Below are 23848 nucleotides of genomic sequence, written 5' to 3'. Positions count from 1 at the left end.
TGCGCTTTTCATGATTAGATCTAGTTCGGTGCCTCTATTGGATTGGCGATAGGCAGTACATACAATCTGAGGTTTTAATGCAGACTGCTGGCCAATGAGTCGTTCGCGGTTTTGACCTATCAAGGCTCATGGATCATGGGTGACAGCAACGTAACACTCAAGAACATGGCGGAAGACCTTAGGTAGCCCCCAGGTTGTTACCCACCAACACTGCGCCCGGACCCAACGGACCCGCGCCGAGGATTTTAACATCGGCAGAAAATGTCCCTGTCCTTACCCGCCAACAGTGCCTTGAATCTTCTGGAATTTTTACATACATGCATAGTCCCCAAATGGTCAAATTTCAAGTACGTTAGTAAGAGTCGGTTGTGAAGAGTGTTAGCTAACACGTCCATGCAAGTACTACTGGTCCCGCCTTTTCTGCGCCGTTGTTGGTTAGTAGGGGTGTTGAGTTCGTTGCTGTGTCCGAGCCATCTGCTGATTCCGGCTCTTGCTGTGCTCTCCCCGTTGTGGGTGCACGTATGCGACGATGTTGCTGTAGTCAGGGGGTGTGGATTAGTCCTGATATCCTGATAGTTAAAAATTTAAGAGGTTCTTCGAGAAAGGATACACCGTAAAAACCAGGGGCAGGCGGATTGTGCTGAAGGCCGTCGTTCGGTTCGGTTCATCATAGCCACTAACGTCCCTCGAAAGTGCCTGTTGTTCGAAAAATACAGATACATTTCAGGAAAAGGTGTTGAAGCGTAGTACTAGAACTGGATGGGTAAGGGCCAGGGTCGCAGAGTCCCCAAGGAAAGTGAGGGCAACAAACACACAAGGTCACCACCAGGTCCTTGATTCGCAATGCAACAAAGTGGAGAGAAAGGGGCCAGAAAGAGGATAAGAGACCTTATTTATTTCACACTGTGAACACACCCTGACATCATCAATCAAACAATTACACAATTCGACCCCTACAAACCGTATCATTACAGACAATCCTTGTGCAATGCGGGATCTGCTCATTGCCACTGGCTGACAAAGTGTCCGGCCAAGGCTAACTCGACAGGAGATGGGGCTGTGAGAGCTCGTTGACTAGCTCGTCTTGAAATGAGTGGCTGGATATGGTGGAAGAGAACAATTGCAATAATGTTTCATTGGCAATATGGTCTTATAGCACATACCACTCAAAGCCAAAGCCCCGTCATCAATCGGTCAGTTCCAACTCTAGAACCCGGCTTCGAACCCAATTCACATCAGCCTTAAATATGCAGCGGGGTACGGTTAACCTCTGAAGCGGTCTTGACACCGCCTGATAGCCTTCCAAGTGAGCTTTAATCAGGACGTTAACATTGATTATGTCCTCCAGAGGTCCTCCAAGACGCTTCAAAAGAGAAATGGTGAGGTGCGTGAGGCTAGGGAGATTGTCATGACCCAGGTGGGATGGATGGGGCCATAATTTTTTCAGGGCATAAGAAACGGTTTTCATTCCGCTTTTCAAGGCAACAGCCTTGATCGTCGGTGTATTTGCTATCTAACCAGATACGCGGTGAGTGATTTGGTAAGGAGAATTCACCGAGGTGTTGACTCACAAAGTCCCTCACCATGCGCAGTGGCTTCAAATTATGACCATCACCAGAGGTGACATCAATAGAATCCCAGTAGTCATTTTCCTTATTGTCCGTTAAACTCAGCGCAAAATTATGGAGCTGAGGCATCTCGTAAGAGGCAAGAAATCTTGCAGCAGAATGGTTTAGATAGCCAACAGAAAGTGTATGGAGGAATGTGATTGACCCCTGTCGAGTGATGGCCTCGTCCTTGTCCCAAAGGATGTGTATGCGGTCCAGGGTCAATTCCTGAATATTCTGGCAGGCGTTGATGAACTTAACAAGCTCTGGGCTACCAATATAAGCGTTGGAGACAGTGAGAGTGACAAGGTTTGCTAGCTGAGTGGTGGACAATAGAACGAAAGTGTTGTCAAGGGAGAGGTGACGGAGTGATGGAAGATGCGCCAAAGCTTCCGTATAAAGATGGGCATCTTCCTCGTCACGAATTGCGAACAAAGCTAGGCGTTCAATGGACTCGCAGTTGAACACCCCCCTTTCTTCCCAGAAATCGCTGGAATCATCGACAATGATTGCGTCCCAATCATCTTCTCGATCTAGTGGCAAAGATAGCGCGGTTATCCGACCTTGGACTTCATCGCTTCCCAGCCCCCGCATCATTGAAACCCTGGAATGTTTCCGAGGCTCATGAAGCTCTAAAGGGAGACCTTTAGAATAGCGGGCGTATGGTACGTAGGAATAATGATTACAAAGCTCCAGTCGCACCACAGTCCATAATTGGGGATACGATTGAGCCGCACGCCTCCATGTCGAGCAGACTTGGCTGAGGGTGATAGGAGAAGGAAGATGCTTCCCACCTACATATTCCTTTGGCTGAATGGCATGAAGGAAGATTCGTTGCAAAACTTCCATAGGAAGGGCAGCCACGGGTTCAAGGAAATTGTGGAGTATGGCGCGTCGTCGTCGTAGAGTACGTTCAATCCTGCTGATCTTTTGAGAAAATTCATGAACGAGTTCGTAATCTGCATCCATGCGTTCCAGGGCGTCCTCGATCATCCTTCGGGACGAATTGCGGGCTGCAGTATTGTATATGAGATAGATAGGTGCAGCTGTACCGATTTCGTAACCGAGAACATATCGCTGTAATATGTTGGCGTCATTGGACATGCGGTAAAACAGTTCGGTGAACAGTGGTCCTGGCATCTTCAAGTTGGGATGCAATGCCTTGAGTGTCCGGAGTTGGCCGCGTGATTCAGTTCTTACTGGCGATGTCGCTCGTTGCAGCTGGAGGATTTAAAAGCGAAAGTCTCTTGTTCGACCCCGTTAAGACGCGAGTCTACACACAGCTCAAGCTGTCAAAGACTCATTCTCATAGTCCCCTGTCCAAAGTGATACGGGTTTTTCCTCATTTTTTTTGCAATATTGCATGGATGTGATGTGGAAAATGAAGTGACCGTGTCGTGCAGTAGCAATGTGTGATCTTCCACACACGGTCCCGGGCACCAAGGTGCAGGGGATGGTTCCTGGAGTATAGCCGGATGTAGGTCCAGGTCTCTGTTGGCATGGTCCATAATAATTGACATCATGCCGAGTTATCGCTCTCCTCAGCAACTTGTTTCATGGCGCTTACGCTTGTCGCCAGAAAATCGAGTCCTCAAGATGTCCACTAGTGGAATTCCACTTCCCCTGTTGAGAACATTAGGTGCGAATGATGTTCGTGCTGATAGGTTGGGGAAAAGGTTCCTCACTTGTACTGACGGCCATGATTCGGCAGAAGTGTGCCTCCAGCCATACCACTCGGGTCCAGATATGCGGTCGCAGTCATGCGATGGGAAAGAGCACTTCCGGACACGCTCCGACTGCCGGACCCCTGACCAGTCTCATGACGTTCCTTATCTCTTGCGTTACCGTTGTGAGGAAAGGGGAATACCAATATTGCAACGTCCGCAAATATCATGTCTGAGAGAAACACCTTGGGGTGCCGGACCAACAAATGACGTCTCCTCTGGGTAATAACCCATCCGGTATTTCGCATCTATCCATATGGGAAATTTGGGAATTACTGACTGCTTTCATGTTCAGTGAGAGCGGTGCATGTGTCTGCTGCTATATCCGCGCCAACCATAACATGTCGTACATCATATTAGCAATTAATGACCGCAATAACTAACGGGGCGCCTGTCGAGATATGCTGTAGCCCTGAGTCCCGTCCTCCAAGTGTATCCGACGCATACGTGTTTCCCCTTCTGTCCGAAATGGGAAGGGTTGATACAGAGAGCCGAACTGTTGGCCCCAGCGGCACCTATATCGATCGGTGCCCAAGTTCACAAAGGAAATAATTTACGGGACAGTTGAAGCGCAAATGGTGAGCAAGCGGGGATGATTGATAACGAAATTGTCGATGAACTGGAATAGGCAGTCGCAAGTCTAAATCGTACATGAACCCAATTCCTACCCGCTTTTCTATATGAGAATCGAGCTTCTCTTAAAGTCAAACCCTCCAATCAGGCATCTTCTTTTTTGAGTCGCGTCCTCGAGGTCAAGCCCGTGCACCCCCAAATTGAGTCCCGGATGCAAATAAGAGTAAAGTGAATCAGCTGATCATGATCGGGTCCTCGTCTCTTTCAGCATTACTGTGGCCGCCACCATGCCAGACACTTCCTCAGAGCTGGAAATATGGAAAACGTTTAGGAGCTGGGCCAAATCTAACGGTGCATTCATTCATCCATCACTTACATTCGTTCCCGGTACGTATATCTACACTAAGCACTTCGCGAGTCCATACTCACAACTGTGGTTTACATGATCGGTTTGCGATTAGGGACCCGGGGCACCTCTGTGATGACAACTGCTGAGATACCAACAAACACCACTGTACTATCATGCCCATTCGATCTTGCGATCACGTATGATCTTGGAATCGGCGTCTTCAAAGCATGTATATGGGAGGCTGCCAAGTCGCCATACAAGACACCAATAACACCCATCGCCAACGGCCAGCACGCGTCGTTATCAAGAAGAATCGACAGCCTAAGCGAGCGTCAGATAGTTTGCGCCTACATCGTTCTGCACTGGGTTATATTGACGGACAGAAGGTCAACCAATTCCAAGTTCGTGAGGATTGCTTTCTTTTTAAACATCCCCCAGCTCCCTATACGCACGCGGCGGTGCTGAAAGACCATCCCGTGATGTATAGTGAGCTAGAACGTTGGTCACGTACAGCGTCCCATTTCCGACATCAAGCTTATCTCGACACACTACCGCATCCCGACCAGTTACGGACGCCGTTACAGTTCACACCCCCAGAATTCGAGCTCCTCAAGGGGACAAATCTGTACGGCGCGACAGAAGATCGCCGCAAGGAATGGTCAACTGAATGGCGAGAAGTGCGCGATATTCTGGCAGATGCCGATAAAATATGGGCCGAAGGGTTTACGTGGTGAGTGAGGAATTGCAGCACCATCACATCCGATCGATGATCCCATCGTGCAACCCTTCAAACAGGGATCGATACTTGGTTGCTGCTACTTACTTGTCTTCAAGGGCTTTTCCTTCCTCACTTCTTTCACCAGCTCCGACCGCTCAGGCGACTTCGGAGGATTCGTATCCTGTCCTGCTTCCAGTTCTAGACTGTCTCAATCACACACGAGGACTTCCTGTGACATGGCAAGTCACGTCCTCGCCTCCAACTACCGCGAACGGCCAAAGCAACATCAACCGATCCCCGCTTCATATAGCCTTGTTACTTCGCTCCACTACGCCAGCAAGAAGCGAAGTATTTAATAACTACGGCCCAAAGCCAAATTCTGAACTCCTACTCGGTTACGGATTCGTTATCAAGTCGAATCCAGAAGACACCATCGTCCTCAAGCTCGGCGGAAGCGAGAAGAGACACGAGATCAGCCGGGATATAGATCACAGCGTGCAAGGCGGCCCAATAAGCGAACTATGGAAAGAAGTTGAGACAATGGTTTTGTTTAGTGGGGAGGACGATGCCTCGGTGACTTCACTTGAAGGCGGGTGGGAAGTCACCCTAGAAGTATGCGAGGCGCTCGAAGACATGCTCAGCCGGAAGATGGAAGCACTACCGGACGCGGAAGCGATCTCGAAGATCACAGAGCCATCCATACGACAGGACGTTCGCGATATGATCGTAGAATATGTCCAAGGTGAGTGTGTACCATGTTTTATCCCTCAGATAAGCACCTTGAAGGGAATGGTGTACCCTAGGCCAAAGGGATATACTCAAGTGTCTCTGGGACTACGTGGAAGAACGCAAGAGGGAAGCCATTGAGCTAGCACGCGCCTCTGGGTTAGAAGTGCAGGAGGTATTGGAGGAAGATTTGGAGGAAGACATGGGAAACACATCGTCCTGAAGTATCGATTTCTATGAGCGCCTCCCGTTTCAGTCTTGTATTGGTATGCCGCTGTTTGGGGTATTGTACATATTTTTTTTTGTGGGTTCCGATCCGAACCCTTGCCACGATTACAGATTCGCTTACTTAATTATGAACGACAGCGACGGGCAGGAAAACCAGTAGAGTAGCACGGAATGCCCTATTAGTAGCACTAATTCGCCGCTGGTATTTCAGCGACGGGGGCTTTTGAAATTGAGCACTCTGGAACATAAAGAGGGTGGCATGTGCTACATGCGCACATGCTGTTGAGCAAGTCAGGGGGCGCAACAGGTAACCTTCAACAGAGCAGCACGAACTTAACCAAGGTGTGTCACTTAAACACGAGGGAGGCGGGGCAACAGGCAACAGGGATACCAGAATTGGTAGTAGAATCCGACACCTCTAACCCGAGCGCCAGACAAGCGAGCACATTCAGTCAGTCATACAGATCGGGCCATCGACTCCTGTCGACGGAAAGACAAGCTGGGTGAACTAGAAGGTAAGATGGACGGAGAGAGGGGGCAAAAGAGCCAATCGAGTCATTGGACAACTCGGATACGATTCCGGTGCAAAACGCCTCTGAATCTGGGCCACCAAAAAACGAGGGTTTTTCTTCTCGCACTGCCACTCATCACCTGGGAGAAACGCTTCCGATTGGGCATCGCTCACTTCACCTTCCTCAGTTTAGATAGTATCGCAGTCAGTAACTAACGTCGAATTAGAGTACACATAAAATGGCCGGATCGGAACGACCTCTTCACGTCCTTATTGTCTGTCTGGGAAACATCTGCCGGAGTCCCATGGTACAAGGACTCTCCGATCTGGCACCGAGATGACACTACACTCATCGACACGACTCTTGATTGCTTTCTTCGCTAAGGGGCACGCGGTAATGGAGCATGAAGCAAAGAAGAAGGGTCTCAATCTCGTAGTTGACAGTGCTGTGAGTTGCATAGTTGTGCGTCTTGTGGGAATTTCTGGGTCCGACTCGCACGGAATTTAAGGGGACTGCAGCTTACCACGAAGGCGAAGAACCAGATGAGAGGTAGGCGGGATCTCTTTAGGTTGTTATTGCAACATCATCTAAGAGTTGATGGACTAGAACAGTCGCGACATGTAAGAAGGTGCACGGACAATCGTAATTTCCTTCCTTCAAATGGCTAACGACTCGTAACGTACCATTCCGACAGCATGGAGTTCCTATTGACCACCTTGCCCGAGCGGTCGTACAAAATGATTTCAAAACATTCGATTACATCCTGGCCTCTGATACTCAGGTTGGTCCAACCCCCGGAATGCTAAGCTAGGCTCCTGGACTTGTTGATACTTGTAATCGCCAACGCCCCCTTTGTAGAACCTTGAAAACCTGCGACGGGTAGCGCCCAAAGGGAGCAAGGCAAAAAGTTGCACACTTTTGACCTTCCGATGAACGAATTAGCTGATGATCCCCCACTCTCCAGTTGCCCTATTCGGCTCCTTCGACGATAACAAACCAATACAAGACCCATATTATGGCGGGATGGTACGAGATATTTATGCCGAGTTTCACTTCCCTGTGCTGTCATGGGCTGACCATATCGCTAGAGGGGGTTTGAGAAAACATATGAACAATGCGTTCAATACTCGCACGCTTTCTTTGACTACGTTTCCGCCAATGGATCACCGACTGCTTCGCTCTAAACGTAGAACGAGACTTTCCGTCCTAATCACAGGCTACTGTGTCGCGGTATATACAAATCCATTTTTGGCATTGAGCTCGAGCAAAAGAAACATGCAAATCGAGTGTAGCGGGCATCATTACGAGTCCCCTTACCCGTGAAGAGCTCAACAGCCAAACGATGAGCGGCCGGAGGCCAAGTATGAAATCCCGCATCCGCGTCTTGCTTGCATCACGCACCAGCAAGATCACTACAGGAACAACACTGTGGACCACGGAATCTAGGTCATTCCAGCTGAAACCAACAGGCCATATTATAACAGTACAACAGCAGGCTCTCGGTTGCACGGCGGATTGTGTTGAATTCAGTTTCGTTCACGCATTGCTCGGTGTGTGAAACTGTATGGGTTCACGTAATGAACGGAATGCGCCATGGAAGCACCTAGTGCGTGGGTTAATCGTGAAACAAAGTTAAAATGTGGAAATTATCTCAAGAATAGCACACCTCTTGAGTAGATTCAAGAGTCCCAACACATGATGTTGCTGCGCACCCTGGGTGCTTGGACTTGGATAATGAAGAGCCCACCGTCGCGCATGCCAATAGCAAGGGTTCGTGGATCATGCAAGGACGTCCGGTGTAGGGAAAGGAACCCATCCCCCAAGTGCCGTTGAGTTAATTCATCATACCTGGTCCGAATGGCGGATGATAGGCTCCAACGTACCGCATCCGAACTATTTCTTAATCGCAATTATCGAATACTTAGACGGGAGCCTGATTCGGGCCGGGTCCGACGCAGAGAACGGATTTCCTTTCTGGACGTTCACACTCGAACCGTCACAGCGATAACGTCAACAAAAGTGACACATTTTACGTAATTCCGCTGTCAGTGGATCTTTTGACGCTTACGGTTGTTCAGAGCACGCGCATAGTTTGCCATTCGTCGCTCTCGCAAGGCAAGCTGAGGGCTTCCAACCATTTCTCAAAGAAGCAGCGACACCAAGAGGTGGAGCGGCGACCGCCGAAGTTCGGCAATCCGAAACCCTAACAGGATAATAGTCGCTTTGATCAGGAGCAGTGTTTCAACCCGGCGTTTTACAGGCTCTAGTGTTATTCTCTTGGCGTCGGCCAGGTGGGGCCGTGCTGGAATATGCTAAGTGTATCGCATCTGTGAGGCATCGCCTGGTCCAGGCTTGCTGACACACAGCCAAGACTCAAATACCAGTGATTCTGAGCGATCTCAGGCGGTGGGTGAACTGGGACCATCAATATATGCAAACGAAGGACCCAAATGAGAATCAGACACAACCCTCATTTCCCGCCCGGCTGAGCAATGGGATCTAAAGATCATACAAATACCATCCTTTTAAAACTTCACAGCGCTTCGGGATGACGTTGACACCCCGAGCGGAGACATAGATTGTCAAATTAACAAAATTATACATCAAAAAATGCGTCCGTGCTGCTCTCCTGTACATTAGAATCAAGGACATGTGAAACGTAAGATGTGGCCAAAATTTAGTCAATGTGTGGGCCCAAATGAGGTAGTTCAAGATCGGTATCCTCATCATCATCCCGTTTACCACCAGCCGTAGCAAGCGCCTTCTTCTTGAACGCACCGAAGGTGTGAGCTCCCTTCGTGGGGGGGTTGATCGCGAACACCATGCCTTTGCTGCAATGGCCGGTCTGGCGGCAGTAGAACCACAACGGGTCTTTCGTCAAGACACGGACCGAGACGATCTTCTCCACGGGATGGATGGGGTCTACGGGCTGGAAGCCTGAGTCAAACCCAATGTTACGTCCATGCGAATCCCTGAGTTTCGAACATGGGGAGTCGAACGAGGATTCGGTCACTACGTGATCAAACGAAACTCTTCAGGCGAAATCCAGGTTGGGGAAAACGGCGCAAACCGTACCTGTATGGTTCTTGGGATGGAAAATGAATTTCACCACATCCCCTTTGTTCGTGAACTGCCGTGGGTGAGGGACGTCAGGAAAGTAAAACATGCTAGCTGCCGTAGCAAAGCTATGACTTGACACGCACGATAAAGGGGGGTCGTACACAAGTTGACCGTTAGGCCCGACATTGACCTAAAGAATGAGATAGTCAGCAATGTACAGATTACTACTTCATGACTCTTCGCGTACCAAGTGTGTCTTCGGTACCACAGCCGCGAATGCCGAACTGAAAACAGCCAGCCCAGTGTATGCATAGAGAAAGAGCTTCATTGTGCTTCTGGATGAGTGTGAGTGTGCGAGGTGAGTATGGGTATGGATCCAGGGAGCTCCAAAGAAGCCCACCATTTATAGGCTACCCATATCCTGCACGTGTCATTGCAGGAATGATCGACAACGCAGTGCACATAAGGGACCGGGCATGCCGACTACCAGTCGCAAGCAAATGGGCAGTGTCAAACCCCGAGATGAGGGCGGGTGCACAGACATGCAACGGTCAGTCACAAACGGAAGAGTGTTGCCAGGCAGCCAAGATGCCCTGCCTCGTGTCCGTGTCAATCTCGGTACCCTGACCGCTGGGTCTCAAATGGTCCCGAGGCGACGGGCACGACGGGAGGCACATCTGACACCTGAGTAAATTCCCCCATTCAGAATAATATCAACACCGAGAGATTGCGTAATAACCGTCACTGCACGATAACAGAGGCTGTCCCTGCCACGGTAGCAGTCAAAGCTTGTTTCGCGTTGAGCCAGGTCAGTAATGGCAGTGTTAAGTTAGATGACTGAAGCTCTCCCGTGACATCTGGCCCAGCCCCCAATTCGAGAAGTCCAGTGACTCAGCACCGCACCTAACCTGATGCCATCAGATACGGAGATATCTCATTCACGATCGTTCAGATGACCGTCGGGGACCGGCTGGATTGTAATACTAACTTGGGAAAGTTTCTGCAAGTTAATCAGTACCGGGGTTCGGTGACGCGGATCGAGGCTGGTAACCTGCCTAGCGGATCGAGGCACTGAGCTACGGACTCAACATTTTCTCACGACTGACTCTCCCCCTCTCCTCATCCCACAAACGACTTTGCGTTCGGAATCTCTCCCATCTGCGAATCTTTGCTGCTACTATCATCCTTACTTTGAAAGCTTCGTCCTTTCGCATGTTTATCCCTCACTTATCGTCACGCCCTTAGCCGCTGCTCAGCAGGTTATAGACTTCATCACGGAGGTTTCTGACCAGGTTTTTTTTTTTTCGTCTCTATAACTTAAGAACTCCGTCTTTAGGGCTCACCGTGTTCTAGCTCCAGTGCCTCAGCGCTCCTGCGTCCCTAACCTCGCCCATGTCCAGTGATGCTACGTTTCTCTCCCACTTCTCCGAGACCACAGCCGTCGAGCCTGACCTAGTCTCGCTCTTTGAGCGTATCCACTTCTACACTGGCATCTCGGACGACCCTCCTCCCCTCCTCCACCGTTCCGATCTCCTGCAGCGTCCCTTCGTCATCCCTCGAGACAGGTTCTCCGCCATCCCCGAGAAGACCGCTCACGGAGTCGTCCACCCGGTCCTCAAGAACAAGTTTTGGAAGGAGACCGTTGCTCCTGAGATCATCGCCCTGCTCAAGGATAAGACCCGTAGTGTTCACGTCTCTACGATGCTGCCTGTCCGCTTCTCCACCCCCGATGAGAACGGCAAGGATGTCCTCGATAAACACATCGTCCTGTGGATCTCTGTTCATCCTAACACCACGAAGGAGACCTCCTGCCGCGACGCCAACGCCCCCGTCCTCGCCATTCTCGCTAAGCACGGCATCCAGGACGCAGCCGTTCACTGGATTGAAGGTGCTGTCGAGTCCCTGGCCGGTCCCCCTCCCATGATGCGCGTCGTCAGGGACACGGACCCGACCCACTGGATCCGCCGAGCTCTGACAGCCGTCTTGGGCGTCCCCCTCGCTGCGGAGGAGTTGGCGGACAAGGATGTGCAGGGCTCCCTCGGCGTATACTTCCACGAGGGCAAGGACCGGCATGGTAACAAGAGCACGAGGGTTATGGCGCTTACGAACAAGCCGTTACCTCCAAGGACACCACGGCCGACTACGAGTCAGTGGCCGCCCTGGTGCACCTCGTCAGTACACGCGTAACTGTGGTCGTCGTCGTTTCGAGCAGGTGGTCAACGAGACGCGCGCGCTGATTGCTACGAAGCTCGGTGACGCCAAACTCTTCGCCGAGCAGCTTGCGGCACTGTCGGCGAAACCGGCATCCGACGAGGAGGAGGCGGCGGCGGAAGACAAGTTGGACTTGGAGAGGAAGGAGGAGGACTTGAAGAGGGCGAAGGTGGACGTTGGTATCCTGGTCGACTTCCCCAAGCTCCTCAACTCTAATGTCTACCAGCGAATCGTCGGGTGGCTCGATTGGGCACCCCAAATCGCTAACGATCTCGACAACCGCCGCTATACTCGAGACATAGGCGTCATCGCGCTTGAGGACAAGTTCCTGAAGAACTTCAAAGGCAACTATGTCTATCTCGGTGTGTTCTGCTTGTATTTCTCTTCTTTTTCTATTTTCGTCTAATGGAAACATGAATCTTTAGCTGGCAAGTTCACCCGCGACGAGATTGTTTCGTTTTTCTACCCCAATGCCACCAACCCACCATCCTTCGAGTACCCAAAAGATCACTTCTTCAGGATTTCTGGTTGCGTCGACGCTGCAGGCCTGGCGAACCCCTACTTCTGGGACGAGCAAGGCAACCCGTGCTCCATCGTGGCCAAGAATGGGCAGACGACCGATCTCACCTTTGGTCGCTTCTCCGAGTTGGAAGCTTACACGTGTGACGAGTTCGAGCACGATTCGTGGGAGGTCGCTGTCCTCAACTTTAACAGAAAGCACGGCAACTTTTCTGACCATGGCGCATGCATCTTCGACGCCAAAGGCAAGATGGTCGCGATCTTGCATTCCGGCATGCCCAGGGGAACGTCCAGCCACGTCACGTTTGGCACTCCTGCTCACTACGTCGTCGATCTCGTCAGGGAACGCTACCCCCATGCCGATTTTGACCGCCTCAAGTTCGCCGAAACCGCAACCTGAAGCCCCAAAGTCTTTTTCTGTCGGTTTTCGCCTCCATCATCACTGTCTTTTCTCCTCGACTCTTTCTATCTCATTGGTCGTTGGCTCCCAACGCGTGTTTTCCACAGTCGATTCGCTGCGAACGTTTGTCCCTTTTCCTTGTTCTTTTTCGTACAGGTAGCTGACAAACTTTGACGTCTAGATCTGCAATGATTCCGCACGCTTCGGTTTGTTCCCTCGACTTTGTCTTGACCCTTTCTTGGCTCGGTAATGTAATTTATCGGTTGGTTGTCGACGATGCTGGATGTCTTGACTCGTGAATCCCTGACTTGGTACGTTCATCTCCTCTACCTAATATTCTCGTACTTATTCCCCGCCGTCTTCATATCTAGACACTGGAGGATGGACTTTGCGCTTCAGGTATGTCTTGTTTCTCGTCATGTCTCTCGATTCCTGTGGCTAATGACTTTTCATGACGTTGTAGGCCTCGGGCTCCTCTTGGATACATGTCGTCAGTCGCTCTAGCTTCTCATTGTGAACTCGCAGCCTCCGTCTGCTATGCATGCCTTTTGTTGTCTCGTATATCGCTACCATCCCCTTTCCCTCGTTTTTACCTTTCCCCCCGGCTTTTTTTTCAAATCGTATTAAACCCATATCCTTGTCTCTACGTTCTACTGTGTAATACACGGTACAATGGACCTTAATACGTTGTTGTCCTTTGTTTAAAGCTGCGAGTGATAAGTTTCGTGAACTTTTGATGACGAGGTAAGTAACGGAGGAGTGAAACAGCACTCCGGTATCGTTAACGGTACTCAACTTGGTAGATGCACTTTGCGTCGTTAGATGCAGTTAAATGTATTCTTCGTTAGTGCCCATCAAGTTTCTTCGATTGGACCATGCGACAAACTCATGGCTGGTGAACGTTCTAGAAGTAAATGTTCGCAGTTAAGCACTCCAAGTCGACTTCATTCGAGCTGGAGGCTATCCCGGGAGTTCTATCGCTTAGTCTAACAGTCAGTCAAGTCTGACGAAGTAGTTGGCACATGGCATGCAGAGGTAGGGGTTCAACAAACGACAAGCTATTGACTTTTAATGCAGACAAACAAACGAACAATCTATAATTAATGTATAACTTAAATTTGAACTGATATCAAACCTCCGCAGGGTTTTTGTCCAAGTTGGCCGTCCTTGCCTATGATACCATCGATGCCTTCCTGTCCCTTCCAAGCTCAACTTGAGGACTGACGCCCAGCAAGAGAAGGCTGCATGCATGCACGACGGTGTTTAATTCGCTGAACCTTCGTCTTTCGCTTTGTAACTTTCTGAACTGGAGCATCGCTTCTCTCCACGTACTGCCTCAGTGGTCCCTTCCCTTAGAACATCAATCTTCATGCCTCTGAACAGTTATACCATCTTCCTTCTCGGCCCGAAGTGCATCGCCTGTGCCTTCTCGTTCTGTACAACAGTATCGGAACCGAGAACCAACACCTCGGTCGGCGATTGGTACAAACTCAGCGTTCTCTGAGGGCACACGGCCCCATTCTCATTTGACGAATCCTAAGTAGTCTCACATCCCATGAGAAGACTGTACGAACCTGGGATGTGGCCGTGCGTGGGCTTAGGATCCTCCGAGGACACTGTTAACTTAGTCTCACTCTCACCTGGTTAGCCTCAGCATTTGACGACGAGATAGTGGCCATCTGAAATGTAGTGTCCATGGAAGCAACTTCTATCAGTAACAAATCCGTCCTATCCAACCTCTATGTGGATCCATTCTCCGATGGCCATGACTGCTTATTCGTCGAAGCTAACCATTGCCAAACCTGTACCGTCCAATCACAAGATGCTGGGAATACATCAGATGAGAATGAGATTAACTTAACCGACGCTCCTTCGAAGACTTTGAGTCCTTCCCCAGCGTCCGATTCCAGATTCTCGCTGTCTTGTCATCGGATGCTGAGGCTACCCTGGATCCATCGGATGAGGGTAAGGCTGAGGTGACGCTCATCTTGTGCTTTCAGAGGGCCCTGAGTTCTCTGGTCACTGCATTCAAGTTCTACTGTGAATATCAGCGGCGCCACTATTACGCATAGTTGTTCATGGGAGGGTGTTCGTGAAAAGGTGAACACTGTGACGTGGTATATTTCTCGAGGGAATGACCGGGTGGTGCCAATGGGATACCCGTGGGAGGTAAGCACTTGACAATCGTATGCGGTGCAAAGCGACAGCGACACTGTTTTCGTCCTGACCATATTGCTCGGGGTGTGGTATCACCGGCAAACGACTTCAAGATGTTTGGCTACATCTTACTGTGATCTTAGGGTTCGATCACAAAGTCAGTGCGCCACCGGCACGTCAAGCTTACGCGCCAGAAGAGAACAAGGCCAAAAGTAATTCCACACCCATATCTCCCCCGGTTGAACGTAATACCCAACAAAAGGCAATCGCTATTCGCAGCCTCGACATTTGGATAATCAAGTATACCAGTACACATAGTCGTGGCGAGGTACGAATTATTTTGAATTTCGGTCACCCTTGTCCGCCTAAGTAAATCGGTGACACAATTAATTGGAAATGGTGTTTTGTGTTCTCCCTTTCAGGATTCTAGCAGATATATGATCAATGTCAGTACTAGAGTGCGTAAACCTGCGCGGTATGCGTACTTCAACTCTTGGACACTCTCAGTGAACACCTACAGGGGCACCAGGAAACCTCCGAGCCCGATTGAGTCGGTTGAGATCCAATGTGTTTAATGGTATCCCCGTTTCTATAACCTTTTGGCCCGAACCCAGCCAAACCATCCTCCGACTCAAATATCGTCCCACGGCATGATTTCAGATGCCTGCTTGCATGCTACCTGACAGCCCCGCAACCCTTCGTCTTCACAGACACACTCTGTGTACATACCGGTGTGCCCGATATTTTACTCAATGAGTCCACGCTTTTGAGTACGTTACCAATTGCACTGGCACGCACGGGTGTCACTCCCTTCGCGAATCACGACATGTTTTGATGTTTACTCTAACAACACACAAAACGGAGTGGGTGATGCTTGCCGCTGTATCATCGGTCCCATCATACCTGCATTAACGTTCTGCTGGGAAGAGATTGGTTTGAGAAGTGACTGTAGCGTATGGCTATGAACTGAATGGCCAATGCGGAATCCGACATCGACATCCTGCGACGTATTTGTTCCTAGAGTACTGTTTGAAGTTGGCTAATCGACTGACGCCGCACGCACATTGTTGAGAGTCCATGATCCTTGCGCGCGTACCCAATCCATACTAGTCAGTGGCTCCAAGGCACTCAGGGAGTGCCTTACTCTGTAACATTTGTGATATGTGCCGGTTCGGCCTCTATGCAATCGTTTTTAAAGTCCGAAGTCTAGTACACCCAATACAGTCTAATCTCGATTCCAACACCCCCCTACCCAACACCTCAATGGACGAACCCATACTTCTTCTTTGCCCCACGCTCCACAAACCCTCTAAAGGCCCACCAATACACAAGATGAGCATATCGATAGGGCCAAGAAGGCAACCAAACGATGTTCGTAATTGTTCCCTTCCTCTTCCAATCAATCACATCTATACAGGCTCTCGCGACATCTTCCCGTCTCAACTTTTTACCTTCCCTTCTCAATTGGGTCGACACACCCGTCTCGTTTCCTCTCCCTTCAGGCGTCCTTACTGTTTCTTCTGGACCTTCAAGCTCTCGAGGACTCGTCGTCCCCATCGACGTCGACATTGACGTTGAAGACTCAGGCGCAGGATTGAGATCCAGGTCTACTGCCTTTTTACGAAAGTCATCACCTTCGATGCTCCCGGGTAAGATGATCGAGAAATCGAGTTTTGAACTCCATTCTATGGATAAAGATTGGAAAAAGACGAGTGAGGCCGATTTGGTGGATGCGTAGATGGATCGGGTGGGTGCTGGTATGGCGCCTGCGATGGAGGAAAGGAGGAGGATCGAAGGGGAAGGGGAAGGGGATCCGGACAGGGTTGGTTTCCGTAGGAGGAGGGGGATCTATCAGGGAGGAGTGGTCAAGTAATGTTTGTTATAAAGAGAAAGTCTCAGTACGCACGAGAGCAACAGCCGAAAGAACAGGCCCAAGAAAATTCCCTTTTAACGAACGCTCAATCACGTCATTTACCTTCTGAACCCCATCGCTTGTATCATACGTCCCACTGCGCAACAAAAATATTAACTAGTTGGGCTAATCGTGAATCAAAGCCAGTCCCGTACCTCTCGTCATGAGTCGAGTGTCGATACCCAGCAATGTCCATAACTGGCCGCACGCTTGAAACGCCTGCACATATAATCAACGTATCAAACCATCCCCATGCTTTGATAGATTCCAACAATTTAAAGGACATGATCACGAAGATGAAATAGTAAATATTGCAATACAGGTCGAAAGTCCCATTCACACTTACCTTTCTCGATCTGGCGGGCCAGACTTGACACGTCCTCAATGACCGAACAATCCGCAGCAATCGCCAACACCGGAGATTTCGTCAGCTGAAATACCCAAAGCAGACATATCATTCAACGGGTCTCAGCCAGCGCCAAACGATGCGCAATCCAATCATTGCGGGGTGTGGGGTTCACGACTTGACCCACCAGTTCACACTCCCTCTTCACAGCTCCCAATTCTTCCTTTCTTCTCCCAACAATGGCAATTCCACCGGCTCCTCGGCGGGAATACCGAAGGGCGATCTCTCTCCCCACACCTGATGAAGCGCCGATGACGAGAACGCGTTCTGTCGCTGGTGGGACGTTCCTCCATCTCGGTGGTTTGGAATTTCTCTTTGATTTGTGAATAGCGTGAAGAAGAACTGAAATTAACAGAGCCACAGGGTAGAACCAATATGAAGTCATAGCGAAAACGTTCCCGTGCGGTTTGCGCAAATCGAAATGACCGCTTTTGGTGCCACAACCGTGAGAATTTCCGCTTCATGTTCAAATCATTCTTTCAGTGTCGGACCTCGTGCGGGTACATGCATGCGGGATACTGCGCTGAGATGCATCGCTTATCAGGGGAAAAAAAAGCGTAACTGCAACTTCTTGACGATGTTCTTCGCCTAGACAGGGTCAAACGGTGAGTGCAGTCTTCAAAGTGAAATGGAACATTGGGCTGCATGCACGTACCTCGCAGGCTAGGCGGTTTCCTTACCAGTATTATCATTCTTGATGACGTACCTGGGGGTCGTTGCTTGAGGCGCTCACTTCATTACCGGTGGGACCAACATTCTTAAGTGCGAATGGAGTGATAGTGTATTTTAACCATGGTCTCGGTCACGACATCGACAATCTTGCCGGTGGTGGTAGAGTTCTCGACGTTTCCGCCTCTCTACGGCATCCATATGAGCCCACAGTCGCGTTAAGGAGGCGTATGTGTGCGTGCTGGCCGTTAAGACTTACAACAGCCTGGTATTCGACCTTGTTGCCAACTTGGCACTTGGCCCCAGTTTAAATAATTCCATTTGGTCTATCGTTTGAAAGGAGCCCCCCTGTATCGATCTATCTCCGTGTTCCATAGTGGGAAACTGCCCTGTCTCGGGCGCAGCTACATGTTGATCGCCAACTTACAATGTGCTGGGTGATGATGTTCCACCCCATGCCGACACCCTAAGCACAATGCAAAATCCCAACTCAGGTGTGGACGTTCCAGAGTATGCCTTCCGAGTCGTCTGCCCGAAACCGTGACGCTGTTGTCAGCATTGCCTGTCGAGGAGCGAAATTGAACAAAGCTAGAGAGAGGGTTTCGTGAGGCTAAATCCACGGGATTCTTGGTAATTCATTACGCAGCTTAGCCGATGTCGGGACCTGAGCTTATATAATTAAGCTTTCACCTCGATTCCTTCGGCCTCCAAGTCCAAAGAGGGTCATCACATCAGACACCAGAGACGAGATATTTTATCATGGGTATATGTGTTAGAACAGCAGTCCAACGTACGCCGCAGCCGCGACATTACCGTTGTAGTGGGGCTGACTGGTTTAATCTTTTCACGCTTAATTGTGATATGACACTGTTGTCGAGTTTCTTGCGTGTAGTGCGCGCATGGCACTTTGTTTCTCGTTTGCCTCATGCTAGACATACTTAAGGAGAGCTCGCTAGTAAGAGAGACAGCGCATCGATATATCGTGCTCAGTGGATCACTGGCTATCTTCAACAGCATGGGGCTCTGGGAGAGTTCGGTGTACCCACAAGGCTAAGAGTGCAACATTTCCCGTGCTTCCGACTCACATCATTAGACATGGACCAAGGCAGCATCCCTCCCATATTGAGTCATTTGCCAATGACTGATCAGGCAATGCCCGTGATTGAATATCCAGTGTTCAATTTTCGTTGAGTTTGGTCTAACTATATATAGTTTGTGAGGCAAGTTTGACTCTGAATTGCGAAAACAATTTCTGAGTTGGCGTTTACTTAGTAGACTTCATCCACGTACTGTCCATCCTGCCAGTGGTTGCTGTGAAATGCCTACAACGGCACTTTCTGCCCTCACGGCGGGTGATCTTGTCAGTCTTTCTTAGTCTGCCGCTGTATTTGAAAGCTGAAATCTGGCATCATCAGACGAGGAGTTCTCGACAGGCAATTGCTAAGCATATTCTTCTGCTGCTAAAGGGCCCTTTCTGTGACATAGATGGGATCGCAGACCCCGTGTTTCTGCAAAAGCTCATTGAGACTCGCTTCGGTGAAGTGTAAGGTGTTCGGACCGAACCAGCTTCTCTCACCGTTGATCTTCTCTCCCGCTAGATTAAATGTTGAAATATTCTCAGCAAGAAGGAGAACTGGCATTTTCATCACATTCCCCACTCCCGCTTCTCGAAATGAATTCGTAGAATTCGCCATGTCCATAAAGGATCCTTTGGATCCTCTATATCCCATTCAGGGCGCGACAAAGGACGAAAAAGCATATGCACCCAGTTTTCTACCCTTGTATCATATCCCTCTATCTCTCGAGAAAATTCTAGCCTCCTATGGTTTCCTACAGTTCGGTTCGAGTGGGCAGTCTCCCTTTGCCTTCTGGTCGTACTAATTCTTTCTGTCATACCAGGACCCTCGAAAAGCTCAGCATCTTCTGCAGCTCAATACAGGGCTCCCAAACATTGGTCCACAATTAACGATAAATCGGTCAATTCACCGACATCCACCTCTGCGAAGTTAACTATTGGTACACGGTCATTGGTAGAGATGTCAACCGTCACGGCTTACCATCATGAACCGCATCCTGCCCAAGCCGGAATATCTTCTGCTGCGCCAGAGGACAGTGCCTCCACCTCCGCCGCAGTCCAGGTGAAAGCATCTGCTTCCCATGCATCTGTTCGAACGGGTATGGTCGCACGATTCACAGAGGATGTTTGTATCCAAACAGAGCCTGGGCCGGTCAAGAAGAATGTTGCCGAGCTAATCGAAGAACTCCGCCAAGTTAAGCAGAAGGTCGAAGCTTTGACAGCGCAATTCTCCACTGTGCCAGAGCGGCTCATCGCTGCTGGTGTTCGGCAGGAGTCTCTCGGCAAGCGAAAACGCCAAGAGTCGGATGATGGCGAGACGGTCGTTTAATCAATCTTTACTACTTGCAATTGTCTCCAATATTGACGGCTTTTGTGTATATATTCGTGACATATTCCTTTACTTTTTGCAGCATCCTGGACATCAACAGAGTGTTGGGGTGCAATTCTATAATCAAGCGCGTATACCATTCCATCCACCACATTACTGTAATAACTTTTTCTGACTATCAGTGAATCGATCGGATCCGCCATCATCTCACCTCCAGCAATTTCGCAAGCCCGGTCGAAATGAATCACTTTATTCAACCCTCTACCTTCCCTCGGAGCTGCGGGGTTGTCAACTGCTGAAGCGGTCAGTGGAATACCGAAGTACGTATAGAAGGAAGTCCCCACGCAAGGATACATGTGCTGGGATATGTCCTTCGTTGAATTTGGGTCTCACTGAAGGATCGTCTCGTCTCGATAGAAGTGAGTTCGGGCCAGTCAAAATTTGGTTGTTTTCTATTTAGGGGACACTATCCATTCTGTCTGCATGAAATGACTACAACGACACTTTCCAACATCACGCCAGATGACCTTGTGAGTCTTTGTAAAATTCTTGCTTTCCTGCTGCATTGAAAATGTGGCATTACTGACACTATTAGACGTGGGGGTGTCGACGTGCACTTATTAAGCACATATTTCTCCTACTGCACAGGTGGGGCCCTGTCTGCGACACAGAGAGGCTGGCAGACCCTGCGTCTCTACGAAAAATCATTCAGAGTCGGTTTGGTGCAATGTGAAGTATCTGGACATCTCTGATCGGTTCCAGCTCCTCTCACTATTGATGTCTCTCCCTCTAGACTAAACATTGAGATTTTCTCAACGAAAAGCAAAGGTGGTGCTTTCATAACATTTCCCACCATTGCACCATTGCTTCTCAAAATGAATTCTCAAAATTCATGGAGGCCATAAACAATCCAGAGGATCCTCTATACCATCCTAACCCAGTCAATGCACATTCCTGTTCAATGCAACAAGTTCAAGTTTGAGGTGTTCCACACATCAAAATTTCCGGAATTCAAGGGCACATAGCAAGCTGTCAATATACATCATTGTAAGGAAGGGATGGTGGTTATGTTTATTCTTTGTTATTCCTTGTTGTACCTGTGTATTTACATATGTATGGTGCGGAGTTGGGCAAAGGGTTCTTTACTCTTCTCCTCACCAACATCGAATACTAAGTTCTGTCTAACCTAGATCTTGACTGACCTGAGGACTGAAGAGGCACCAAGGTTGGCACCTACACTGACCTTACAATCATCCATGCCAACTGTCAGGAATGTCTAGAACGTGTATCTGGATGGTCTGCAAGGATGTGCAAAGTCGTCTGGGCTCATAAGGTTGGAGGGGTGGGACTTCAGCTTCAGCGACTCAGGTGGAGCACTGCACTTCATTCTTATGTTGGTGTCCCAATTTCAGACAGAAGCCTTATGACAGAGGGAAGAGGCTAGGGGGTAAATCCAAGTCGATATACGAACTGAGGTGCATCCGGTGTAACCTACACATGTCATAAGCACAACTAACTAAATAGGACCAGCCCAGAAGGAGTGGCAGATCAAGCATGATATCAATGAATGAAGAAATAGACAAATGGTTAATATCGGCAAACCTTGCCAACAAAAGGAAATAAAGAAACAAGGAGTGGCAAAGGGAGAACAATAGTCTGCAAGCAAACAAAAGAGAGAAAAGGCCATCTGTCAGGGACGCATCCAGGGTAGAGGGGGTCCGGGTGTAGTGCCTGGCAGAGGGACCCTCCCAGGGTGTGAAGCAGGCATGCTGAAAGGTTTATCTTACTAGTTTGGGGACGGTAACGTTCCATTCCCCCGTTCGCCTCAGGCCTCAGTTGTCTGTCTAAGTATACGCTTTGATTTGCTGTATATTAATGGGGTAGAAGTAAAGGCTGATCTGCCTTTTACAGCTACCCCAAGGGTTTATATACAATCTAATGCATTCTCAGCACAAATAAATAGAGAAGCTTCCGCGACGCTAAATTAGCATTGCGACATAATTATTAGACAACACAACATCAACTGATGTTGTGGGCGGAATATAGACATGGGCTGGGGCCTCACATCCTCCTCCCTTGCGATATTAAATCGCAGACAGGGTACAAGCATATATACACAACGGGAAAGCAAGCATTTTAAAGAAATAAAAATTTAATGTTCTACATATGAAAGATGTATGCAAATGGGGGCACACTCATTGCAGGAGGCTATAATAGTAGTTTGTAGGCAAAGCCCACTTAGAGTTTCTCCTGGAACATATGCACCCAGATCTCGACGACAGAGTTGTTGACGATGAAACGACTTTCTTGTTGTTGTGAGTTTATGTCAGGGCCCAGCCTCCATCCGGGGGCGGCCCTACCTCAGAGCTGGACACTTGCGGTGTCCCAGGTAGCCAGGTGCTGGATCCTATCCCAAGCTCCTCAAATTCACTAAGCGGGGATTTGTCAGGATCCGGGCCCCAGCTGGGAGTGGCCGGAGGGCGAGGCTGGGTGTGGAAGCTGGGGTGCTCTCCCCGGGTGCTAACTCCTCAAAGTCGCTGAGGGGACTGGCCTCAGCCTTCACAGGGAATGAGCTGAGAAGAAGGGTAAGCTTCTCAGCCCCCTGTGAGGCCGACACAAAAGGACCCTAGGAATTATACAGTTCCCGCTTGCTGCCGACTTTCCATAACGGGTGTGACCTGTGGGAAAGTTCTGGGCGAGCTGCTTGCCCAGAATGTTCCCACGGTTGTGGCTGTACATTTCTGGGCGAGTGACTCGCCCAGAACGTTCCCACGGGTTCGCGCGCGCGCGTCATTATGTGAAACAGTGGGGGGAAGGATAAGGGGAATGGGGAAATGTGGAGAGAGGGTGGTTAGGAGAAGGGTGAGGGTGTCTGAGGGTGAGTGGGGTCAAGGGCTGTGCCCTGACAGGATTGAGTTGTCATGTATTATGGAATGTAGCTACAACTTGCCTAGGCGGGGATTGAGTTGAGAAGAAGGGTAAGTTTCCCTATTCCCCGCTTGGCTGCTATAAAAGGAAATGTACTGTACAGTTCGTAACGTGACTATGGGTAGAAGCCGAGCATGTTCCCGCGATGTGGAAAAGGTGTCACATGGGTTAAGGCGAGTTGCTCGCCTTGACCCACATGATTTTTCCCACGGGTTCGCATGCGGGCTGTAGTTGTGAAAGATGGGAGGATGAGGGAAGTGGGGGGAGGTTAGGGAAGGTGGTTCTGGGGTTGTATGGTCAGGTGTGGTTGCCCTGACAGTTTATTAAATACCATCATCCACCGTGACGATGTTGACAGTGCAGGTCATTGATGGCAGAGTTGTCGTTGACGAAGAAAATGAATAATCAACGACGTTGTCGTTGATGAAAGAGGAAGGGTACAAAATAGACAATCAATGACAGCATTGTCGTTGACGAAGGTAAGAAGTTATTAATCAACAGTGGCATCGTTGTTGACAAAGGTATGGATATGAGGGCATCAGTTCCTCATCCATTTACATGGCACGGACCCGGACGGGCCAGAGCCAGATGGGCGATTCGACGTAGTCTTACGAGTCGTCGTGGACCTAGCTGCGTCGACAGCGACATTGTCGCTGAGATAGTTGTTGTCTGTCGGAGCCTGGAATATCGTCAGAGTCGGGCAGACTGTCAGAGTCGGAACACTGTCAGGAGGTGGATAGAAGA

The 23848-nt window shown here is 49.6% G+C and overlaps 10 protein-coding genes across 10 annotated transcripts; 5 read left to right on the top strand and 5 right to left on the bottom strand.

Annotated features, from left to right (window-relative positions):
- Positions 1-1186: 1186 nt before the first annotated feature.
- Positions 1187-2747, bottom strand: EI90DRAFT_3015018 (uncharacterized protein; the record flags this gene model as incomplete). The annotated part of the gene is made up of 2 exons (XM_039056857.1): positions 1187-1513; positions 1572-2747. 2 exons carry the CDS (start codon positions 2745-2747, stop codon positions 1187-1189), a joined length of 1503 nt encoding a protein of 500 aa, XP_038917669.1.
- A 1444-nt stretch (positions 2748-4191) lies between these two features.
- On the top strand, positions 4192-5920 carry EI90DRAFT_2915493 (uncharacterized protein; the record flags this gene model as incomplete). The annotated part of the gene is made up of 7 exons (XM_039054547.1): positions 4192-4291; positions 4366-4501; positions 4565-4639; positions 4741-4983; positions 5049-5219; positions 5253-5713; positions 5775-5920. 7 exons carry the CDS (start codon positions 4192-4194, stop codon positions 5918-5920), a joined length of 1332 nt encoding a protein of 443 aa, XP_038917668.1.
- A 755-nt stretch (positions 5921-6675) lies between these two features.
- On the top strand, positions 6676-7621 carry EI90DRAFT_2915675 (phosphotyrosine protein phosphatase; the record flags this gene model as incomplete). Its single annotated transcript, XM_039054555.1, has 8 exons — positions 6676-6744; positions 6822-6884; positions 6946-6986; positions 7044-7065; positions 7132-7218; positions 7296-7344; positions 7402-7463; positions 7526-7621. The coding sequence occupies 8 exons, from the start codon at positions 6676-6678 to the stop codon at positions 7619-7621; spliced, it is 489 nt and encodes a 162-aa protein (XP_038917667.1).
- An 8-nt stretch (positions 7622-7629) lies between these two features.
- Positions 7630-8126, bottom strand: EI90DRAFT_3050315 (uncharacterized protein; the record flags this gene model as incomplete). The annotated part of the gene is made up of 1 exon (XM_039059750.1): positions 7630-8126. A coding segment is annotated over one exon (231 nt), but the record flags the coding sequence as incomplete, so codon positions are not given.
- Positions 8127-9114: 988 nt separating this feature from the next.
- EI90DRAFT_3015016 (uncharacterized protein) lies at positions 9115-9825 on the bottom strand (the record flags this gene model as incomplete). The annotated part of the gene is made up of 4 exons (XM_039056856.1): positions 9115-9449; positions 9513-9604; positions 9641-9687; positions 9745-9825. 4 exons carry the CDS (start codon positions 9823-9825, stop codon positions 9115-9117), a joined length of 555 nt encoding a protein of 184 aa, XP_038917665.1.
- Positions 9826-10889: 1064 nt separating this feature from the next.
- EI90DRAFT_3015015 (uncharacterized protein) lies at positions 10890-12627 on the top strand (the record flags this gene model as incomplete). Its single annotated transcript, XM_039056855.1, has 3 exons — positions 10890-11672; positions 11710-12070; positions 12134-12627. The coding sequence occupies 3 exons, from the start codon at positions 10890-10892 to the stop codon at positions 12625-12627; spliced, it is 1638 nt and encodes a 545-aa protein (XP_038917664.1).
- Positions 12628-12976: 349 nt separating this feature from the next.
- Positions 12977-13296, top strand: EI90DRAFT_3280199 (uncharacterized protein; the record flags this gene model as incomplete). Its single annotated transcript, XM_039066744.1, has 2 exons — positions 12977-13075; positions 13102-13296. Coding segments are annotated over exons 1-2 (261 nt in total), but the record flags the coding sequence as incomplete, so codon positions are not given.
- A 2733-nt stretch (positions 13297-16029) lies between these two features.
- EI90DRAFT_3050297 (uncharacterized protein) lies at positions 16030-17323 on the bottom strand. Its single transcript, XM_039059749.1, has 5 exons — positions 17230-17323; positions 17043-17127; positions 16852-16951; positions 16691-16793; positions 16030-16632 (listed from the first exon to the last, which is right to left on the bottom strand). Exons 3-5 carry the CDS (start codon positions 16890-16892, stop codon positions 16045-16047), a joined length of 732 nt encoding a protein of 243 aa, XP_038917662.1. The 5' UTR covers positions 16893-16951; positions 17043-17127; positions 17230-17323; the 3' UTR covers positions 16030-16044.
- On the bottom strand, positions 16707-17537 carry EI90DRAFT_3050296 (uncharacterized protein). The gene is made up of 3 exons (XM_039059748.1): positions 17043-17537; positions 16852-16951; positions 16707-16793 (listed from the first exon to the last, which is right to left on the bottom strand). Exon 1 carries the CDS (start codon positions 17485-17487, stop codon positions 17155-17157), a length of 333 nt encoding a protein of 110 aa, XP_038917661.1. The 5' UTR covers positions 17488-17537; the 3' UTR covers positions 16707-16793; positions 16852-16951; positions 17043-17154.
- A 1397-nt stretch (positions 17538-18934) lies between these two features.
- Positions 18935-20176, top strand: EI90DRAFT_3153326 (uncharacterized protein; the record flags this gene model as incomplete). Its single annotated transcript, XM_039065859.1, has 5 exons — positions 18935-18986; positions 19044-19131; positions 19187-19314; positions 19370-19611; positions 19671-20176. The coding sequence occupies exons 2-5, from the start codon at positions 19090-19092 to the stop codon at positions 20174-20176; spliced, it is 918 nt and encodes a 305-aa protein (XP_038917660.1). The 5' UTR covers positions 18935-18986; positions 19044-19089.
- Positions 20177-23848: the final 3672 nt, after the last annotated feature.

The sequence above is a fragment of the Cantharellus anzutake genome, assembly GCF_015039405.1.
Source record: "Cantharellus anzutake strain C23 chromosome Unknown EI90scaffold_16, whole genome shotgun sequence".
Lineage (NCBI taxonomy): Eukaryota > Fungi > Basidiomycota > Agaricomycetes > Cantharellales > Hydnaceae > Cantharellus > Cantharellus anzutake.
This window is presented reverse-complemented; position numbering and strand designations above follow the sequence as displayed.